This window comes from Eschrichtius robustus, chromosome 1, assembly GCF_028021215.1.
Source record: "Eschrichtius robustus isolate mEscRob2 chromosome 1, mEscRob2.pri, whole genome shotgun sequence".
Taxonomy (NCBI): Eukaryota; Metazoa; Chordata; class Mammalia; order Artiodactyla; family Eschrichtiidae; genus Eschrichtius; species Eschrichtius robustus.
The window spans coordinates 41,837,296-41,858,941 of NC_090824.1; the positions used below are offsets into that span (position 1 = coordinate 41,837,296).

The window sequence follows — 21,646 nt, forward strand, 5'->3', positions numbered from 1 at the left end:
CCTGCAGTCTCCACCCGTGAAGGGGCTTCCTAGTGTGTGGAAACCTTTCCTCCTTCATAGTTCCCTCCCAGAGGTGCAGGTCCCGTCCCTATTCTTTCGTCCCTGTTTTTTCTTTTTACTTTTGCCCTACCCAGGTACGTGGGGAGTTTCTTGCCTTTTGGGGTGTCTCAGGTATTCTGCCAGCTTTCAGTAGGTGTTCTGTAGGAGTTGTTCCACATGTAGATGTATTTCTGATGTATTTGTGGGGAGGAAGGTGATCTCCACGTCTTACTCTTCCGCCATCTTGAAGCTCCTCCAAACCGTGGGGGGGCGGTGTCTTAAGTTAGGTTTTCTATATGATTAGGAAACAGGTGGTGTTTGTTGTTTAAAAAAAAGTCACAGAAAATTCCCCCTTTCAGAGCTTGACCTTTTAAAGAATTGTGTCCAAACTAGTTTATTAAAGATTATCCTTTTGCCTGACAAACCTGTGTTAAGCGTAGGAAAGGGGCAGAATCCTGGAGGGTTTGAACAGCTTTACTGCCTGACAGAAGCACATTTTCCCCAGTGATGATTTTCTGGGGAAAAGTGAAGACGTACAAATAAGCATAATGATCTGCAAGTTTCAGGTTTTACCCTGTTTCTATCAATACACCAAGGGCTGCTGAGGGTCTAGATGGTTCTGTATGTAGGTCCCCATGTTTGTAGGGAGGAATATAAAATTTGCTGACCATGCAGCAGGCTCTCTCCCTTCTGGATGCCAGTGTAAAAGAACAAAGTAGCCTTTGGATACTATGTAGTATCCAGGGACTAGATAGAAAAAAACAAGATGGTTAGCAATTGTAAGAACATTATGAGTCCACTCTCAAGATCAGAAGTGCTTGGATTCTCAAGCAACCACTAGGATAATTTGTTTTCAGCTTGACTTCGAATTGGGTAGAGGATGGCCAGGAAACTGAAGTGATGTGGGGCTGAGAGAGAGTCCCAATTTTCAGAGAACAGAATACGCATTCCTTCTTCCATATGGTGACGCTTCCCATATTGACCTATATCATAAATTAATTTTTTTAAAAGGAAATGCTTCAAAATGAAACAGATTTTGATTGTAGAGATTAGAGATTCTTTTCTGTATCCCCAGTTGAATAATTTCACCAGTAGCTCCACCATGAAACTGTTCAATGCATACAGAGTTATAACAAAAACATGTTACAGAAGGAGGTAGTATATGGTAGTCTGTGGACGTGCTGAACACTGCCATAGCAGAAAACTATACTTCTCTAGGCCCAGTATGTACAGGTTTAAAAAAATGTATCATTTCTGATTTAGTAAACAACTTGCAATATTTCAATTTAATGGTGGAAAGTGCAAAGAAGTTTGATAATGCTGTTTTAATAACTCATAGAAAGCATATACATAACACCTAATGAATTCATCTCTTTATTGCATGTTGCTATTTAAAAAAAATTTACAGTCTCATAACACAACATTTTTTCTTGGTACTATAACAACAGTCTCGCGCCTAAAGACTAAGTGGTTCCAACTACTAAGCTAATAAGATACAAGACATACAATTAAGTTTACAAATTATAATGCTTTTTCTTTTTGGCATTAATTTAAAAAAACAAACAAACAAAAAACTTTTAAAATACACATCCAAGAGAGGAAAAAGTGGCTACTTACACCAGCACCAATCTAAAAAGTAGGGTTTTTTTTTCAACAATGGCACACGGAATTACCTGCACACAGCTTTCGGGGAAAGAAACGAAAAATGGAAATGGCAAAGAAGGCCTACCAGGATGGCCATATCAAAATGAGGATGATGAAAAAGGGCGAGAGGAACATGCTACACAAACTTGCTCCTTTATGTGACTCTCCCTCCACTTGTCCATTCCTTAAACTGTAAAACAAAGCCATTTTCAAAAGACAGTTCCAAACTTGAGCCAGATCAAATTTCCCCTGCTCTAAATAGAAAGGAATATATATAGAGGCACTTTAGTTAAGGAATAGACAAACCCACTAGCACATCCCACTCCTCCTCACCGCCAAGCTTTTTTGAGCAAAGTCTCGTCTGCACCTTTAATGTGGTGTACTTGCAGACCTTGGTACATAGGAGCTGGGGGAGCGCGACGTCTGCTGTGTATTTGTGACTGTTTTATTTGCTAGAGTCATCCATATAATGTGTAGAAAGTTGCTAAGTTTGCAGTGAGGGGGGGAAAAAACGTAAAACCATGGCTCTTGCCAACTCTTAGAGCACTATTTCACAGCTTTCATGTAGCGCAGAGACCTTGCCATCTGCGCTAGGCATTATAGTTTATACAAATTATTTTTAAATAGCACGATTCCTGTACAGCACACGCATCGGTATTCTGTTTGCCCCTTAACTGTCCCCATTAAAGCATAAGCTCCTTGGGGGCAGGGGCTCTGTCTTGCTTACCACTGTAGCCCTACTATGCCTGGCACATAGTAGGTGTTTCAATAAATATTTGTTAATTAATTGACTGAAAAACTCAATTTAGTGAGTAAGTAACGTTCTAGTGCAATAGGACAAACTACTCTCTCCACAGGAAACCCAACCACAACAGGATCGATGGAAAGAAAACAGAGAACCTTAGCTCCCCTCCCCAACTACTAATAAATAAAGCAAAGCAAAAAAAAAAAAGTAACAGTCCTCTTTATATATCATATAATTTAAGGATATTAAGAGTTGGTAGGTTAATGGTAAGCATCTATATTTTATTTTCTAATGTTCATTGTTTTTATTCATTTCTCCCTGAGAGCTTTATCTTTTGGACTGAAATTTTACAGGTAGCGTTACTGACACACAATTTAAAATGACAACATATAAACAGCAAACCACATCAAACATACTTAGAGATAAATAGCTCTTGGCATCTCTGTTGGTGGTATTGACATTTTGTGCATTCACTAAATGTCCTTTAGTCCAGACCTATATTTACAGAAGATGCAGCTTGTCCTACAAAACAGAAAATACCAAAAAAAAAAAAAAATGCACCCCATAAAATTTTTTTAAAAATAATTTTTATCCCTTCAGAGAATTCCTCCTTGTAGGTCTTGGGTGGGAAATTTTATTTTTAAAGTTTATAGGTCTATGTTGTTAGGAAAACAAGCACATTATGGTAATTTTGTTCTTTAACAAGAGCATGGATTGCATTTAGATAGTGTTCTTTCCAAAAGCAATGTAAAGAAATCATCAAGAGTGCTTGGCAGAGAACTCGATGAAATTAGGGGGGAAAAAATTGATGTCCAAGTTTTAAACGTATAAAAGAACTCTGATTGATTGACATTCTACATAATTCAGATTGTGCCAGATGTTCTCAATAAACATTTACAGACTGCATCCCCACACCAATGTCAGAAATTCTAAGCTGGTCCTATCAACCACTGATGCGATGCGCCAGCATCATACTGTCTGTCAACTATCAAAAACCATTTTAAATCTATATTTTTCCTACACCAGTTTCACCAGTGAAAATAATTTCAAAGTATATATCAAGCTTGGAAACCATAAAATATTTCTCAAGCTTTATTTTTTTTCTTTTGTTTTTCTTTTTACTCTAGGGAATGTCTCTGTATCTCTTTGAGGAGATAGTATTGTGCTTCTGAACAGTCATGGTGTTCAGGGGAAGAAGATGAGCCACACTCAATATGAATGCATACACAAATGGGTTCTGAGCACATACATAAACATAGATTTTTTTTTTTAACCAGACATATAGGTCTCCAGACAACGCTCAGATTTCTATATACATTTCTTCATATATACACACACATACATTTACATACACACACATTCACGCATTCACTCGCAGATGAAAGGAGAAATTGCCACTGTTTGGATTGCAAGGCAGTGTAATGAAAAGTTCTAGTCACTTCAAAGGGCCGCTAATGAGCTTTCTAAAAAAGTATTCAAGGGAAATTAGAAATTAAGTTTTGTGACCGGTCTCTCCCGGCTGCTGTCCGTCATCTGGTTGGTAATGCGCTTGCGATTCCGTTTCAGTTTAGAAAGGTCTTTGTCAAACACTTCTCCTGACCGCAAAGCGGAAACCAGGTCATCAAACTCTCCGCCTTCTTCACTGTTCTCTTTCGCTTTCCTCATTTTCCGTTCCCTTTCACGTTGTTCCTTGAGCTGCAAATGGAAAGTGACCTCTTAGAGAAGTGTCAAAATAATATTGTATTTTGTATTGAGTGGAGATGAATTCTGTGGAACATGATGGTGCGTCAGTCACACTGAGCCACGTTTGTTGACAGCTGCCAGCCCCCTTGGATGTCATGAGAGAGCATGACTGGGACATGAGGGCTCATCAGAGAAGCAAGGAACAATGAAAAAAATGACCACCGCTTTGTGATTAGACTCTTGCCGTCTAGAATCTGGGTAAACCCCATGATATTCTAGTTAAAAAGCGAGCAATTAAGGCTACTCATATTTCTGATGGAATAAGAAAGTTATCACTATTAAATAGACCCCAAATATTGGTTTCTTTGATAGTATAGAGACACTAAAGCAAAATGCTCATTAGGCCACGTTCCTGACATCAAAGGCTAAGCCTGTATCTACTGTGGACGCCTGGAACCTGCTATGCAAAAGTTACTATTATTAAGAGCCAAATAATATACACACATTATAGAAAATTTAGATATCCTTAAATAATTAAGGATAATTTTTCCCCTTTTGTTTATCAAGAGATAACCATTGTTATCTAAGCTTTCTCACATCATTAAATATTCTTTAAAGACATGACTTTTAAGGACTGCATAAACAGTCCACTATGTAGCTATTACATCATTTAGAACTAATGCCCAGTCGGTAAACGTTTAGGTTGTTCCAGGTTAGGGCTTATCATAAAGACTGCTGCTCTCTTTGTGCGCATGTATGATTATTTCTTTAGAATGATTTCTAAGAAGTGGAACTCCAGATCAAAGGAAGGGGATATATTTTTTTAGGCTTTGGATATAGACTGCCACATTGCCCAAGAGAAACTTTCTACCGAATGAAACTCCCAGCAGCCTTCTAGAGAGGACTTTGATGCCCTCCTTCTTGCCAGCATGGCAGAGCACTTCCTAAAAACCAAGGAGATGCAGCAGCAGAACTTTCCGGGGGTGGAACTGGCCACCCACTTACCTGAGCCTCCATTCGAGCTCGGCGCTCTTCTTCCTCCTTCTTCTTTCTCATGTTTTCATTCTCTTGTTTGGCTTCTGACACAGCCTGAAGAAACTGATCAAAAATGCCAAAGAACTCATCTGGCTGTATTTTGCCAGCCTCTTCCCCAAAGTGTTTCACTGCTTTAGTAAACTGGAAAAAAGAAGGTTTTAAGAAGTTCAGTCTTCCAAGAGAACGCCATGATCACATAAATATCAATCTCTCTCTCAAGGGGCTAAAGGTCAAACTGAGTCAAATAAAACTCGCTGGATTTATCTTTGGCTGCTGAACATGTCTATCAATTGCTTCTAAAGGAAAAAATGTAATACTCCACGACTTGCGAAACCATTTATCCTTGTCCACCTCATTTCAGCTTAACATCTATGATTACATCCTATGACTCTTTATTAACTAAACAGTGGTAAAAACAAGAAAGCAGAATATCACAGGGCAGAGCACTCAGGACATAAAACTAAGAGCAAACTCAGCAGGGGTAAGGAAACTTGTACTTTTAACTTTTCTTTGAAGTAGTTTAGTATCATTTATTGGTGCCATGTGGTTAGTATCAAAAGCAAATAGGATACAGTGTTTCTTAGCTGCTTTTACTAATCATAAATAATATTGGTATTACTGTACTTCCTGGGCCTCGATTAGCAAACACTCACTGATTATGGAATCATTAAGGCAACCCAAAATTCATAACTGAGAATACAATTTTATTCTAAATCCTTTGTTTTAGAACCCCTTTCAAGCCAAATCTTTTAAAAACAGATAAAATGCAAAATATTAAGGGCGAATTTTTAAAAATTAAATTAAAAAATGTATAGGGTAACAAAATAGCACAGCCAGTCTTTTTAGTTTAACATTTCTGTTTTTAGTTCTTCTGGTTGTTATCTTCACAACTCGAGATAGTATGCTTTCAAGTGTCTTAGCATTATTATGACCATCCAAATACTGTTCAATGCCAGTCAAGTTGTTTTTTTAGAACTATATCTCCTTCTGTAAGGATCTAATGCTCTTACGTCTAAGCTACAACGGACGGTGTTTCTAACTTCAAGGTCAAACAAATTCTTACTCCCTATGCCTAATCAACTACTTCAAAATTTCCAGGTCTTTCATTTTCTTCACAGTTTGAAACTCTTAGGTTGGGGAGGACGGCATAAATACTTCATGGTCTAATTGCTTTTATCTTTCTTGCACTACTTGTCTTTAGTATATTGTTAAGTTTTCCTGACATTTTGGCAATCCCATCTCTGTAAAGGAAATATTTTCAACATTTATTCTTAAATAAGACAATTTTCAATTGTTTTACATATATATTTCATATCTTTAAATTTATAATAATGCTTTTTTACCATTTTTCTCTTCATCGAGGCGTTCTCAATCTTTTACTTATTTGGAAATATTTTATTAGAAACTAAGCTCTTTAGGGAAAAATACGACATTCTTCATACACCACATGCAGCGCTTCAGTTGCTCCATGGTTTTATAAGCTAATTTCTAAAAGTTCTGGTATGAACAAAACAGCAACAGATAGCCTACAATTGAGTTTCTAAAACATTCAAGTTCAGGCACTTCAAAGCCATCCTGAATGATCTTTTTATCTAGGAATTCTAGTGATGATGAAGTCATGTATATTTTAGTGTTAGAAATCTGAACAAAACTAGTCCCAGACTAAAGTTCCCACACTAAAATTGAAGAAAAAAAAAAAAAAAGTAGAGTGTGTATAAATCAAAAATTAACTATTCAGTTGATTCTTAGAAAAATGTTTGAGCCCGTGATGAAGTAGGTACTGTATTGCCTGGATTGAGGTGGCGGCCATCACAGGGGAGGCTGCTGACATCAGTTCACTGATTTCAATCAGGGGTACCAGGGGCTGGACCTCTACCAGCGGTCATTCAAACATATCTTGTCTTCCATTTATTTAGTAACATTGGAGGTGGGGTTTCATGTTGAGATTAGCTAGTGTATCTTAACACAGTCCACTTCTGAACTTTGAGTATGTGTGTACACTTACATATACAATCATCCATATCTACAACTGAACAGGGGACCACAGAAAAATGAGATTCATTACTCAAGTTTCAAAGGAAAGATTCAAGTTAAAGCAAAAGAGTGTTGTCACAACTGAGAGATGGGCAGTGTGGAGGAACTCAGTAGGGTGGATAGCAGCTTAATGACATTTGTTAACAATGAGAAGGGGATAAGAGAATGTGCACATGTATATGAATGTGTATGAATTTTGGAAGAGGAAATAACCAGAGAGAGACACAGAGAGATGGGGCAGGGGGATTTTAAGGTGTTTGTTGGTTATTTGCCAATGAAAACTCTTCCCTTACAGGAAAACAAGATTTTGTAATAGCAAAATTCATTTTTAAAAAAAGTCTTATTAAAAATATGCCTCTTGCAATGAGGCTCTGAATTAAAGTGCCTATCATTTAGTAAGTTCTTCTAGAGATTTAAAGAGGGAATATCCTGCCCTCCTAAGTCTCTATCTCAGGTGAGCACCTTACAAGTTTCTGAAGCACAAGGCCTCAGTCATACCTTGATCTCACATTTCATCCTGCCCTTGGTTTTCATAATCTATTCTTTTCTGTTTCCCAGAGATAATTACTTTGATCCAATAACAATCAAGAGAAAAACTATCGAAGTATTTAAAACTGTCAAAGTATTTACTTGTTTTACACCATTCAGATACTTCAAGGTCTTACTAACCTAAAGGCCAGTTAGAGAGCATGTGTTTCAACTGATCACAGCCCTAGAAATGAAAGTATACTTGTAACATCTGAAAGTACCAGCTCTGTCAAGCAACATTCAGTGCGCAAGGGGAAATTTACCAGGTCTTTAGCTTCTGCTAGAAGATCTTCAACGTCAGAGAAGCTGAAGCTGGCTACCGTGATGAACTGGCTGACAACAGACACAAACTTATCTCCAGGCCGTGAGGGCTGAGACTTCTGATATTCCAGCTCCTTAAACACAGGAAATGGATAATGTCAATGTAGGCTTCAAACACAGACACCCCTTTGTCTCATTTTCCTTATGCCTCAAATTTAATAAGTCAGAATGGCAAACCCATCAAAATTAGTGTGAAACATTTTATGATAGTCCAGTTCCCCCTGCCCTTCCACCAACCCTGCCAGAGCCAAGCCCATGTGCCCACACACAGTTGCAAAATGCAATTTAACCAGTCATCTGAGTACTTTATTGGTGTGATTTTGTATACTGGCTTTAGAATGTAAGGAGATTAGCATTTGGATAAAATTAAGAGAAGTTAAACAAATAATGGAGAGCAAATTGGATTCAAAAGGTGTGTGACTGAAAGCAAGAGAATTTGATTGTTGATATTCTGTGCTCAGATCTCTGGTACTTTTGATTTTTTCCTTCTCTCCATCTCTGCCAAGTCTACTTATTTCCTAAACTGTAATATCTAGGTCAGTAGAATTTCAACTGCAGCGTTTGGCACCATAACGCCATTTTTCTTCTCATCCATACCATTTGGATGTTGTGAGCAGACAGGTAGGAGTATTAGTGTCTCATTAATCATCCATATTCTCCATTACCATGGTGATGAACACAGATTATTCAAATCAATTTCAGTAATAATTTCAACCATTGCCAGATGCATTTTCTTATTTCATCCCACAAAGCCTCTATGAGTGAGGCATTATTATCCCAATTGTACAGACACATAAATTGAGGTTCAGAGGGATTAAATTCTTTGCTCAAAGTCAAGTAGCTGATAAGTGATAGAACCAAAATTTGAACTCACGTCTGCCTGACTCCAGGGTCTCAGTGACAACTATTCTGTGTACCTACTGACCTAATCTGGATCTCTATTTTCTTCCATACCTGAATTGGCAGAGATTCTAACAAGCAGGGCAGTAGAGGTCACAGGCTAGGGGTTCTGATTCAGTTCTACCACTGATTTGGTACTTATCCATGGCAAGTAGCCTGGGCCTTAGTTTCTTCACTCATAAAAGGAGGGCAGGGAGCTTCAAGATGGCTGAAGAGTAAGACGCAGAGATCACCTTCCTCCCCACAAATACAGGAGAAATACATCTACATGTGGAACAGCTCCTACAGAACACCTATTGAACGCTGGCAGAAGACCTCAGACCTCCCAAAAGGCAAGAAACTCCCCACATACCTGGGTAGGGCAAAAGAAAAAAGAAAAAACAGACAAAAGAATAGGGACAGGACCTGCACCTCTGGGAGGGAGCTGTGAAGGAGGAAAGGTTTCCACACACTAGGAAGCCCCTTCACGGGCAGAGACGGGGGGCCGGCGGGGGGGAAGCTTCAGAGCCACGGAGGAAAGCGCAGCCACAGGGGTGCGCAGGGCAAAGCGGAGAGATTCCTGCACAGAGGATTGGTGCCGAGCAGCCCTCACCAGCCCGAGAGGCTTGTCTGCTCACCCGCTGGGGTGGGCGGGGGCTGGGAGCTGAGGCTCCGGCTTCGGTCGGATCCCAGGGAGAGGACTGGGGTTGGCGGCATGAACACAGCCTGAAGGGGTTAGCGCACCACAGCTAGCCGGGAGGGAGTCCGGGGAAAAGTCTGGAGCTGCCAAAGAGGCAAGAGACTTTTTCTTCCCTCTTTGTTTTGGGGTGCGCGAGGAGAGGGGATTAAGAGCGCCGCTTAAAGGAGCTCCAGACATGGGCGCGAGCCACGGCTATCAGCACGGACCCCAGAGATGGGCATGAGACACTAAGGCTGCTGCTGCTGCCACCAAGAAGCCTGTGTGCAAGCACAGGTCACTCTCCACACCTCCCCTCCCGGGAGCCTGTGCAGCCCGCCACTGCCAGGGTCCCGTGATCCAGGGACAACTTCCCCGGGAGAACACACTGCACGCCTCAGGCTGGTGCAACATCACGTGGGCCTCTGCCGCCGGAGGCTTGCCACGCATCCGTACCCCTCCCTCCCCCCGGCCTGAGTGAGTCAGAGCCCCCAAATCAGCTGCTCCTTTAACCCCGTCCTTTCTGAGCAAAGAACAGACGCCCTCAGGTGACCTACACACAGAGGCGGGTCCAAATCCAAAGCTGAACCCAGGAGCTGTGCGAACAAAGAAGAGAAAGGAAAATTTCTCCCAGCAGCCTCAGGAGCAGCGGATTAAATCTCCACAATCAACTTAACGTACCCTGCATCTGTGGAATACCTGAATAGACAACGAATCATCCCAAATTGAAGAGGTGGGCTTTGCAAGCAAAGGATATATTTTTTTCCACCTTTTTCTCTTTTTGTGAGTGTGTACGTGTATGCTTCTGTGTGTGATTTTGTCTGTATAGCTTTGCTTTTACCATTTGTCCTAGGGTTCTGTCCATCCGCTTTTTTTTTTTTTAACTTTAAAAAATTTATTTCTTAATAATTATTTTTTATTTTAATTACTTTTTTAAATTTTAGTTTATCTCCTTCCTTCCTTCCCTCCTTCCTTCCTCTCTTTCTTTCTTTCTTCCCTCCTTCCTCTCTTTCTCTCTTTCCTTCCTTCCTTCTTCCTTTCTTCCTTTCTTTTTCTTTCTCTCTTTCTACTTTCTCCCTTTTATTCTGAGCCATGTGGATGAAAGGCTCTTGGTGCTCCAGCCAGGCGTCACAGCTGTGCCTCTGAGGTGGGAGAGCCAACTTCAGAACACTGGTCCACAGAGACCTCCCAGCTCCACGTAATACCAAACAGAAAAAATCTCCCAGAGATCTCAATCTCAATGCCAAGACCCAGCTTCACTCAACGACCAGCAAGCTACAGTGCTGGACAACCTATGCCAAACAACTAGCAAGACAGGAACACAGACCCATCCATTAGCGGAGAGGCTGCCTAAAATCATAATAAGGCCAGACACCCCAAAACACACCACCAGATGTGGACGTGCCCACCAGAGAGAAAAGATCCAGCCTCATCCACCAGAACACAGGCACTAGTGCCCTCCACCAGGAAGCCTACACAACCCACTGAACCAACCTTAGCCACTGGGGACAGACACCAAAAACAACGGGAACTATGAACCTGCAGCCTGCGAAAAGGAGACCCCAAACACAGTAAGCTAAGCAAAATGAGAAGAAAAACACGCAGCAGATGAAGGCGCAAGGTAAAAACCCACCAGACCTAACAAATGAAGAGGAAATAGGCAATACCTGAAAAAGAATTCAGAATAATGATAGTAAAGATGATCCAAAATCTTGGAAATAGAGTAAATACAAGAAACGTTTAACAAGGACTTAGAAGAACTAAAGAGCAAACAAACAATGATGAACAACACAATAAATGGAATTAAAAATTCTCTACAAGGGGTGAATAGCAGAATAACTGAGGCAGAAGAACAGATAAGTGGGCTGGAAGATAAAATAGTGGAAATAACTACTGCAGAGCAGAATAAAGAAAAAAGAATGAAAAGAATTGAGGACAGCCTCAGAGACCTCTGGGACAACATTAAATGCAACAACATTCGGATTATAGGGGTCCCAGAAGAAGAAGAGAAAAAGAAAGGGTCTGAGAAAATATTTGAAGAGCTTATAGTTGAAAACTTCCCTAATATGGGAAAGGAAAAAGTTAATCAAACCCAGGAAGCACAGAGAATCCCATACAAGATAAATCCAAGGAGAAACATGCCAAGACACATATTAACCAAACTATCAAAAATTAAATACAAAGAAAAAATAATAAAAGCAGCAGGGGAAAAACAACAAATAACACATAAGGGAATTCCCATAAGTTTAACAGCTGATCTTTCAGCAGAAACTCTGCAAGCCAGAAGGGAGTGGCAGCACATATTTAAAGTGATGAAGGAGAAAAACCTACAACCAAGATTACTCTACCCAGCAAGGATCTCATTCAGATTTGAAGGAGAAATTAAAACCTTTACAGACAAGCAATAGCTAAGAGAATTCAGCACCACCAAACCAGCTCTACAACAAATGCTAAAGGAAATTCTCTAGGCAGGAAACACAACAGAAGGAAAAGACCTACAATAACAAACCCAAAACAATTAAGAAACTGGGAATAGGAACATATGTATTGATAATTACCTTAAATGTAAATGGATTAAATGCTCCAACCAAAAGACACAGACTGGCTGAATGGATACAAAAACAATACCTGTATATATGCTGTCTACAAGAGACCCACTTCAGACCTAGGGACACATACAGACTGAAAGTGAGGGGATGGAAAAAGATACTCCATGCAAATGGAAATCAAAAGAAAGCTGGAGTAGTAATTCTCATATCAGACAAAATAGACTTTAAAATAAAGACTATTACAAGAGACAAAGAAGGACACTACATAATGATCAAGGGAACAATCCAAGAAGAAGATATAACAATTGTAAACATTTATGCACCCAACATAGGAGCACCTCAATACCTAAGGCAAATACTAACAGACATAAAAGGGGAAATCGACAGTAACACAATCATAGTAGGGGACTTTAACACCCCACTTTCACCAATGGACAGATCATCCAAAATGAAAATAAATAAGGAAACACAAGCTTTAAATGATACATTAAAGAAGATGGACTTAATTGATATTTATAGGACATTCCATCCAAAAACAACAGAATACACATTCTTCTCAAGTGCTCATGGAACATTCTCCAGGATAGATCATATCTTGGGTCACAAATCAAGCCTTGGTAAATTTAAGAAAATTGAAATCGTATCAAGTATCTATTCTGACCACAACACTATGAGACTAGGTATCGATTACAGGAAAAAATCTGTAAAAAATACAAGCACATGGAGGCTAAACAATACACTACTTAATAACCAAGAGATCACTGAAGAAATCAAAGAGGAAATCAAAAAATACCTAGAAACAAATGACAATGAAAACACGACGACCCAAAACCTACGGGACACAGCAAAAGCAGTTCTAAGAGGGAAGTTTATAGCCATACAATTCTACCTTAAGAAACAAGAAACATCTCAAATAAACAACCTACCCTTACACCTAAAGCAATTAGAGAAGGAAGAACAAAAAAACCCCAAAGTTAGCAGAAGGAAAGAAATCATAAAGATCAGATCAGAAATAAATGAAAAAGAAATGAAGGAAACGATACCAAAGATCAATAAAACTAAAAGCTGGTTCTTTGAGAAGATAAACAAAATTGATAAACCATTAGCCAGACTCATCAAGAAAAAAAAGGAGAAGACTCTAATCAATAGAATTAGAAATGAAAAAGGAGAAGTAACAACTGACACTGCAGAAATACAAAGGATCATGAGAGATTACTACAAGCAAGTATATGCCAATAAAATGGACAACCTGGAAGAAATGGGCAAATTCTTAGAAAAGCACAGCCTTCTGAGACTGAACCAGGAAGAAATAGAAAATATGAACAGACCAATCACAAGCACTGAAACTGCAACTGTGATTAAAAATCTTGCAACAAACAAAAGCCCAGGACCAGATGGCTTCACAGGTGAATTCTATCAAACACTTAGAGATGAGCTAACAACTATCCTTCTCAAACTCTTCCAAAATATAGCAGAGGGAGGAACACCCCCAAACTCATTCTATGAGGCCACCATCAACACCCTGATACCAAAACCAGACAAAGATGCCACAAAAAAAAAAAAAACTACAGGCCAATATCACTGATGAACATAGATACAAAAATCCTCAACAAAATACTAGCAAACAGAATCCAACAGCACAGTAAAAGGATCAAACACCATGATCAAGTGGGGTTTATCCCAGGAATGCAAGGATTCTTCAATATATGCAAAACAATCAATGTGATACAGCATACTAACAAATTGAAGAATGAAAACCATATGATCATCGATTCAGAGAAAGCTTTCGACAATTCAACACCCATTTATGATAAAAACTCTGCAGAAAGTAGGCATAGAGGGAAATTTCCTCAACATAATAAAGGCCATATATGACAAACCCACAGCCAACATCGTCCTCAATGGTGAAAAACTGAAACCATTTCCACTAAGATCAGAAACAAGACAAGGTTGCCCACTCTCACCACTATTATTCAACATTGTTTTGGAAGTTTTAGCCACAGCAATCAGAGAAGAAAAAGAAATAAAAGGAATCCAAATCGGAAAAGAAGAAGTAAAGCTGTCACTGTTTGCAGATGACGTGATCCTATACATGGAGAATCCTAAAGATGCCACCAGAAAACTACTAGAGCTAATCAATGAATTTGGTAGAGTAGCGGGATATAAAATTAATGCACAGAAATCTCTAGCATTCCTATACACTAATGATGAAAAATCTGAAAGTGAAATTAAGAAAACACTCCCATTTACCATTGCAACAAAAAGAATAAAATATCTAGGAATAAACCTGCCTAAGGAGACAAAAGACCTGTATGCAGAAAAGTATAAGACACTGATGAAAGAAATTAAAGATGATACAAATAGGTGGAGAGATATACCATGTTCTTGGATTGGAAGAATCAACATTGTGAAAATGACTCTACTACACAAAGCAATCTACAGATTCAGTGCAATCCCTATCAAACTACCACTGGCATTTTTCACAGAACTAGAACAAAAAATTTCACAATTTGTATGGAAACGCAAAAGACCCTGAATAGCCAAAGCAATCTTGAGGAAAAAAACGGAGCTGGAGGAATCAGGCACCCCGACTTCAGACTATACTACAAAGATACAGTAATGAAGACAGTATGGTACTGGCACAAAACAGAAATATAGATCAATGGAACAGGATAGAAAGCCCAGAGAGAAACCCACGCACATATGGTCACCTTATCTTTGATAAAGGAGGCAAGAATATACAGTTGAGAAAAGACAGCCTCTTCAATAAGTGGTGCTGGGAAAACTGGACAGGTACATGTAAAAGTATGAAATTAGAACACTCCCTAACACCATACACAAAAATAAACTCAAAATGGATTAAAGACCTAAATGTAAGGCCAGACACTATCAAACTCTTAGAGGAAAACATAGGCAGAACACTCTATGACATAAATCACAGCAAGATCTTTTTTGACCCACTTCCTAGAGAAATGGAAATAAAAACAAAAATAAACAAATGGGACCTAATGAAACTTAAAAGCTTTTGCACAGCAAAGGAAACCATAAACAAGACCAAAAGACAACCCTCAGAATGGGAAAAAATATTTGCAAATGAAGCAACTGACAAAGGATTAATCTCCAAAATTTACAAGCAGCTCATGCAGCTCAATATCAAAAAAACAAACAACCCAATCCAAAAATGGGCAGAAGACCTAAATAGACATTTCTCCAAAGAAGATGTACAGACTGTCAGCAAACACATGAAAGAATGCTCAACATCACTAATCATTAGTGAAAGGCAAATCAAAACTACAATGAGATATCATCTCACACCGGTCAGAATGGCCATCATCAAAAAATCTACAAACAGTAAATGCTGGAGAGGGTGTGGAGAAAAGGGAACACTCTTGCACTGTTGGTGGGAACGTAAATTGATACAGCCACTATGGAGAACAGTATGGAGGTTCCTGAAAAAACTAAAAATAGAACTACCATACGACCCAGCAATCCCACTACTGGGCGTATACCCTGAGAAAACCATAATTCAAAAAGAGTCATGTACCAAAATGTTCATTGCAGCTCTATTTACAATCGCCAGGACATGGAAGCAACCTAAGTGTCCATCATCGGATGAATGGATAAAGAAGATGTGGCACATATATACAATGGAATATTACTCAGCCATAAAAAGAAACGAAATGGAGTTATTTGTAGTGAGGTGGATGGACCTAGAGTCTGTCACACAGAGTGAAGTAAGGCAGAAAGAGAAAAACAATTACCGTATGCTAACACATAGATATGGAATCTAAGGGGAAAAAAATAAAAAGGTCATGAAGGACCTAGGGGCAAGACAGGAATAAAGACACAGACTTACTAGAGAATGGACTTGAGGATATGGGGATGGGGAAGGGTAAGCTGTGACAAAGTGAGAGAGTGGCATGGACATATATACACTACCAAATGTAAAATAGATAGCTAGTGGGAAGCAGCCGCATAGCACAGGGAGATCAGCTTGGTGCTTTGTGACCACCTAGAGGGGTGGGATAGGGAGAGTGGGAGGGAGGGAGACTCAAGAGGGAAGAGATATGGGAACATATGTATATGTATAACTGATTCACTTTTTTATAAAACAGAAACTAACACACCATTGTAAAGCAATTATACTCCAATAAAGATGTTTAAAAATAAACAAACAAACAAACAAACAAATAAATAAATAAATATAGGAGGGTAATATACACATCATCATGGGAATCAAATGAAAGAAAAGAAGTGGAAACTCTTATAAATCATGAGACTTGCTCTGATTAAAAGAAATTGCCACAATCCTAGTTCTCTGACCTGGAAAGGGAGTGTATGTATGTGTGTGAGGTACAGAGATGTGAAAGCAATTTTAAAGTGTTTCATGAATGTATAATTCCATAAGAATTCTGTCTTTGATACCTTCAAGCAATGTAATCGATTTGTGCAAAGCACAACTGGGACACACGAATGTTTGGATGGATTCAAGTCTGCCTCCCAATATTTCCTTCCTCTTAACATTTAAGCTGCCAGAGGGAGGGGGAGGCCTCTGTAGCCCCTTTCCTGTGAAGAGTGTGTTACGTTGTACGTGACCCAGGGGCTGGAGAGATTTCAGCAACACAACCTTTAATAAACCCCCCAAACACATAACTTCCTTGGGACCCCTCTCTCATGCCTTGCTCTGAACTAGCTCAGATGCAGGGGTCAGAGCCTCCATTGTCAGGCTTTAGGACTGTCAGTCACTGCCATGCTAGTCTCAAGAAAGCTTTCCACTGGGAGGCAATGGCCTCAGAGTGAAGGCTGTAACACAAGCCTCGTCCCAAACTGCCCTTATCCAGTTTGGCCTCTGAAAGCCGAGGACCGTCCTCCACGCGCACTCACAGTCTCTCAGCCCACAGGGGCTGGAAAAAAGAATATCTCTTGCTCTTTTTAAACAGCGACCCACCCCTACCCCCCTCCCCCAAAATAAGGAAAAAAAGAAAACCTTACATGCTCCTTAATTTATTAAAAATAGAAAAGGTTAGACACTGTGACTCTAACTTTTATTAGAGCTATTTCTTTAATGAAGTCAACTACTTTCTATGGCACAGTTTTACGATTATAAGAAGGAGGAGGTGGGACCTCCCTGGAGGCGCAGTGGTTAAGAATCTGCCTGCCAATGCAGGGGTCATGGGTTTGAGCCCTGGTCCGGGAAGATCCCACATGCCGTGGAGCAACTAAGCCCACGAGCCACAACTACTGAAGCCCACGTGCCACAACCACTGAAGCCCGGGTGCCACAACTACTGAAGCCCGCGCACTTAGAGCCCGTGCTCCGCAACAAGATAAGCCACCGCACTGAGAAGCCTGCGCACCTCAACTAGAGAAAGCCGGCAAGTGGCAACGAAGACCCAATGCAAACAAAATAAAAAATAAATAGATAAATTTATTTTAAAAAAAGGAGGAGGGTCCTCCTGGCGTTACTAATAAATGATCTGTGGGGCACCTTCCCGACCTGCCTGCAGACCAGCCTCCTTCACCAAGTGCCAGGCCAGAGTTCTGCTCTCCCGAGCGAGGCTTCTCCCCCTGACCCGCCCCCGTCCTGTCAGCAGCCCTCGTGCAGTACCCACGGGGCACTGCGCCCTCACAGTCTGCGTTAGTTCCACCGGCTCCTCTGCCTCCGGCACGCTGACCTGCTTTCCTTCCATGGAGCCCGGGCCCAGGTCATCTCGTATAGCTGGGACAGCCTCCCTCCTCTGTACCTAAGTTCACCCTACCCTCCTTCTAAGCCACAGCTCAAAGTTCATCTCGTCCAGAGGAGAAGCTTCCTCTCACACACGCCAGCCATTCCCAAAGCCTCGGGCTAACCTAAATCCCCGATCCTCCTCAAGGCACCTTTGTCATCACTTAGGAGGTGAACTGGACTGACTGCTCCTGGCCACTGTAACACCTGGAGGGTAAGGATTCTGAGTCATCGTGATCCCCTCGCCTTGAGAATGGACTGTACCCCCAACGTGCTCAAAAACTACTCCCCAAGCGACCGACTCAAAGACAACAGAGAAGTTCCATTGCTCTGAGAATAAACGTCATTTATAAAGAGAACAGAAACACCGAGAAGACCTTGAAGACTCTCTAGCCAATCCACTTTCATGAGTCCTGCCTCACAGGTAGGAAAGTGGTGGAACTCTGGGTCCAATTTCCCAGTTCCTGCTCCCATGATGCCCCCATGACATCCAGCTGCCTGCCACTGCATCGCCAGGCTAAACACAGCCTGCCTTTGCTTCTTCGTTGTTGCATTTTTTTTTCTTTTTTTTCAACAATAAATGTTTATCCTGAGCATATGAGCATGCCAAGGCAACCAGCAACTCCTCCGCTGGACACCATCACCAGCACCAGAGAGAGTGAAGGGACCGGGAATTAGAACAGTAAACATACTCACCATCTCTACTGCTTTCAGGCCACTTCTCAAGGTGCTTATTTCTTTGTCCAGCTCAGTCATGCTGTTGTAAATGGCAACATTTTAGTAACCAACGTGGGACTTACGCTTATTGTATTAAATATACGATGAGTTTAAATATTTCATGCTTGGAAGTCCACACTACTTCATTTTAAATGTTTAAAATTCCCTTCAGTGTTCATATCTCACAGAAAGACAGCAACATTTTAAACTTATGAAATTTAGGTATGGAATTATGTTTTTTTTTGTTTTCCACAGCCAGCAGGTATAATTTTTATAGGTTAAAAAGGGCAGAATAGAAATATGTCATGTTTCAATCTCACAAAAATCTCACTTAAGCAAATTACGGTATGTGGAAATGAATTTCTTGCCATGCGTGGCTCCCTTTGGACAAGGAAAAGAAACAGCTGATCCACAATCGTGTGTGTTGTGCTCTTCATTATTATTATACTGCTTTTCATGAATGCTCTGGCAGTATGAATATTACAAGGTGATGGCCTACATTTCAATCAACGATTGTTCTTAAAGTTTTACTAATTAGTTTTCATTTTCATTGACTGTTTTTTTTAAACAGAGAAAGTTTCCTGAGCTTCTCCCATAATGCTTTTTGTCTGACAGCTTTGAAACATTAGAGATTACAACTTAATTCTCGCAGAGAATTCACATGTAAACAAATTCACTGACACTTCATTTACGTCAACATTTTAATTTCATGTCTTACATGGTACATTTCTACCAAACTCTACAGAGGGAAAAAATTAGCCTGCTCGTCAGGCTTTTTAAAATCACTGCAAAAAGATGCAGTTTAAATATGTTTTTAAAAAAGGGGAGGGGGGTATTTCCCTGGTGGCACAGTGGTTAAGAATCCGCCTGCCAATGCAGGGGACACGGGTTCGAGCCCTGGTTGGGGAAGATCCCACGTGCCGCGGAGCAACTAAGCCCGTGCGCCACAACTACTGAGCCTGTGCTCTAGAGCCCGCGAGCCACAACTACTGAGCCCACGCACCTGGAACCCGTGCTCCACCACTGCAATGAGAAGCCTGCGTACCGCAACGAAGGGTAGTCCCCTATTGCCACAACTAGAGAAAGCCTGCGCGGGACAACCAAGACCCAACGCAGCCAAAAATAAATAAATAAATAAACTTTTAAAAAAGGCGGGGTGGGGGCAAAAGGAAGCAGGAAGAACAGCAAGGAAAAGTGCCTGCCCCTCATGAGGTCTCTGAAAAGTGGTGTGAAGTTTGTGGGGAAAGTTTAGTGACTTTCCACTTTATTTTTAGTTCCTTCATTTGCATAAAGACTGCTTTCTATTAAAAGGTTGCTTGGTTTCTGGGAGTGTGTACACATGGGAAAATTACTAGCAACACCCTGACCTGCAGGACTTCCATTTGCTTAACGACGTATCCTCATATCCTCATTTACCTAAGGGTGCTCCCACCTGTATTTTAAGAGAACCACCCTTTCCAACTACTAGTGAAACCACACTGCTTCCCTAGACTCGTCGTAACTCAGAAAATTAGGTTTTGTAGAAGTTAGAAACTGCATCCAGGAATATTCCGAAACAGCTAGAACAAGTATACAGTGACCCTTGAACAACACAGGTGTGAACTGTGCGGGTCCACTTATACGCAGATTTTTTTTCAATAATTATGTACTACATGATCTGTGGTTGACTGAATCCTCAGATGTGGGACCATGGGTATTGAGGAACCCCGCACAGGAAGGGTCAGTTAGGAAGTTATACGTTGGATTTTCAGCTGTGCAGTGGGGATTCGGGGGGTGTCGGCACCCTTAACTCCCCCGTTCAAGAGTCAACCATATATTCAAACTCATGTAACACATCTGAGTGACTTGGATACGATTCAAACTTTACTTCATACACTGTTCAGGGGAAAGCAAACAGAAGGACCCTCTTCATGCAACGCTAACTATCTCAACGGCTAAACCACAGTCCAATGGATTAAAAAAACTGAAACAATTCACTCTAAGTACTTACTTTACTTTTGCTGCTTGAGGAATGTCCCGCAGCTCCTCATTTAGATTGAGAACCTTGGGGTATTTATTTTCCACAATAGTTATGAGATAGTGCAAAAGTGTAATGTTCCTACAATTACAGAAGGAGAGAGTATTAAACATGGTTAATATCTGCATATGATTTGTATATTCAAGTGATTCCTTCCACAAGAATGCTATATCCCTGCATTACTTTCAAAATGTGTAGGTTCCTGAAAGGCAGGCATTCTTAAGAGAAAGGGAGAAGAGGAGAGCCTTCATGGGATTTACAAAAATATATGTCAAAAGAAGCATACATCTTCTGAAAGGGAAGGGCAGGGGATAAGAATTACGTTTTTGGCCCATAATGGGGATCCTTCAAAATGCGATGGGTGATGGAAATGAGTCTGAACCATTGCCAAAGGGGACATCCCTTCACAGTGCATCCACCCAAAGACGAGGCCTTCCCTGCAAGTTCCTAACAAGCAGGGTGGGGTGGGGAGTGAGGGATGTTTAATCCACTAGAGAGGACAGCTAATTTTCAAGTCTGAAAGTACAGAGCAGCAACTCACTGATGAAAATTACTGACAATTCTCATTTAAGGGTTTCTTTCGACTGGGTGATAACATTTTTCCCTTCTGACTCATTTGTTTTGCTGTGGCAGCAAAGGATGGCTGGAAAGTTAGAAGGCCCCCTATTTCAGGGCAGGGCCTGGAAATGGGCCAGGACTGTGCCATCATGGATATGATACCCTCGCAGCCTAATTTTAGCAACACTTCAGCTCCTAACTGCACAACCAGCTCCCTCTTTGGTGGTGACAGGGCTGAACCCTGACTGACCTGGGTTGAAAACGCGGGCATCTGATAACACTATCTATGAGGCCACGCTGTGGTAGTCTGGTCCCCTGGTCCCCTGGTCCCCGACTCTGATGCACATTACAATCACCTGGACCCCAGATGCCTGGGCCAACCTGAGATTTAGTCATTGGAATGAGGTGGGACCAGGTGTGGGTGTTTTTTAAAACTCCCCACTGAGACAAACAGCCAAGATCAAGAACCACTTATGCTACTGAAAGTTAGCATAATC

General features: G+C 40.8%; 1 protein-coding gene across 1 annotated transcript in view; it reads right to left on the reverse strand.

Moving 5' to 3' along the window:
- Positions 1-1,416: 1,416 nt before the first annotated feature.
- The window catches only part of DAAM1 (dishevelled associated activator of morphogenesis 1), a 172,826-nt gene continuing 152,596 nt past the window's right edge, over positions 1,417-21,646 (reverse strand). Inside the window, exons 21-25 of the mRNA XM_068544676.1 lie at positions 20,565-20,672; positions 18,554-18,614; positions 7,972-8,103; positions 5,117-5,287; positions 1,417-4,123 (exon numbers count right to left, since the gene is read on the reverse strand). Of these exons, the coding sequence (XP_068400777.1) occupies positions 3,914-4,123; positions 5,117-5,287; positions 7,972-8,103; positions 18,554-18,614; positions 20,565-20,672 (682 nt within the window). The 3' untranslated portion in view covers positions 1,417-3,913. The remainder of the gene's footprint in view (positions 4,124-5,116; positions 5,288-7,971; positions 8,104-18,553; positions 18,615-20,564; positions 20,673-21,646) is intronic.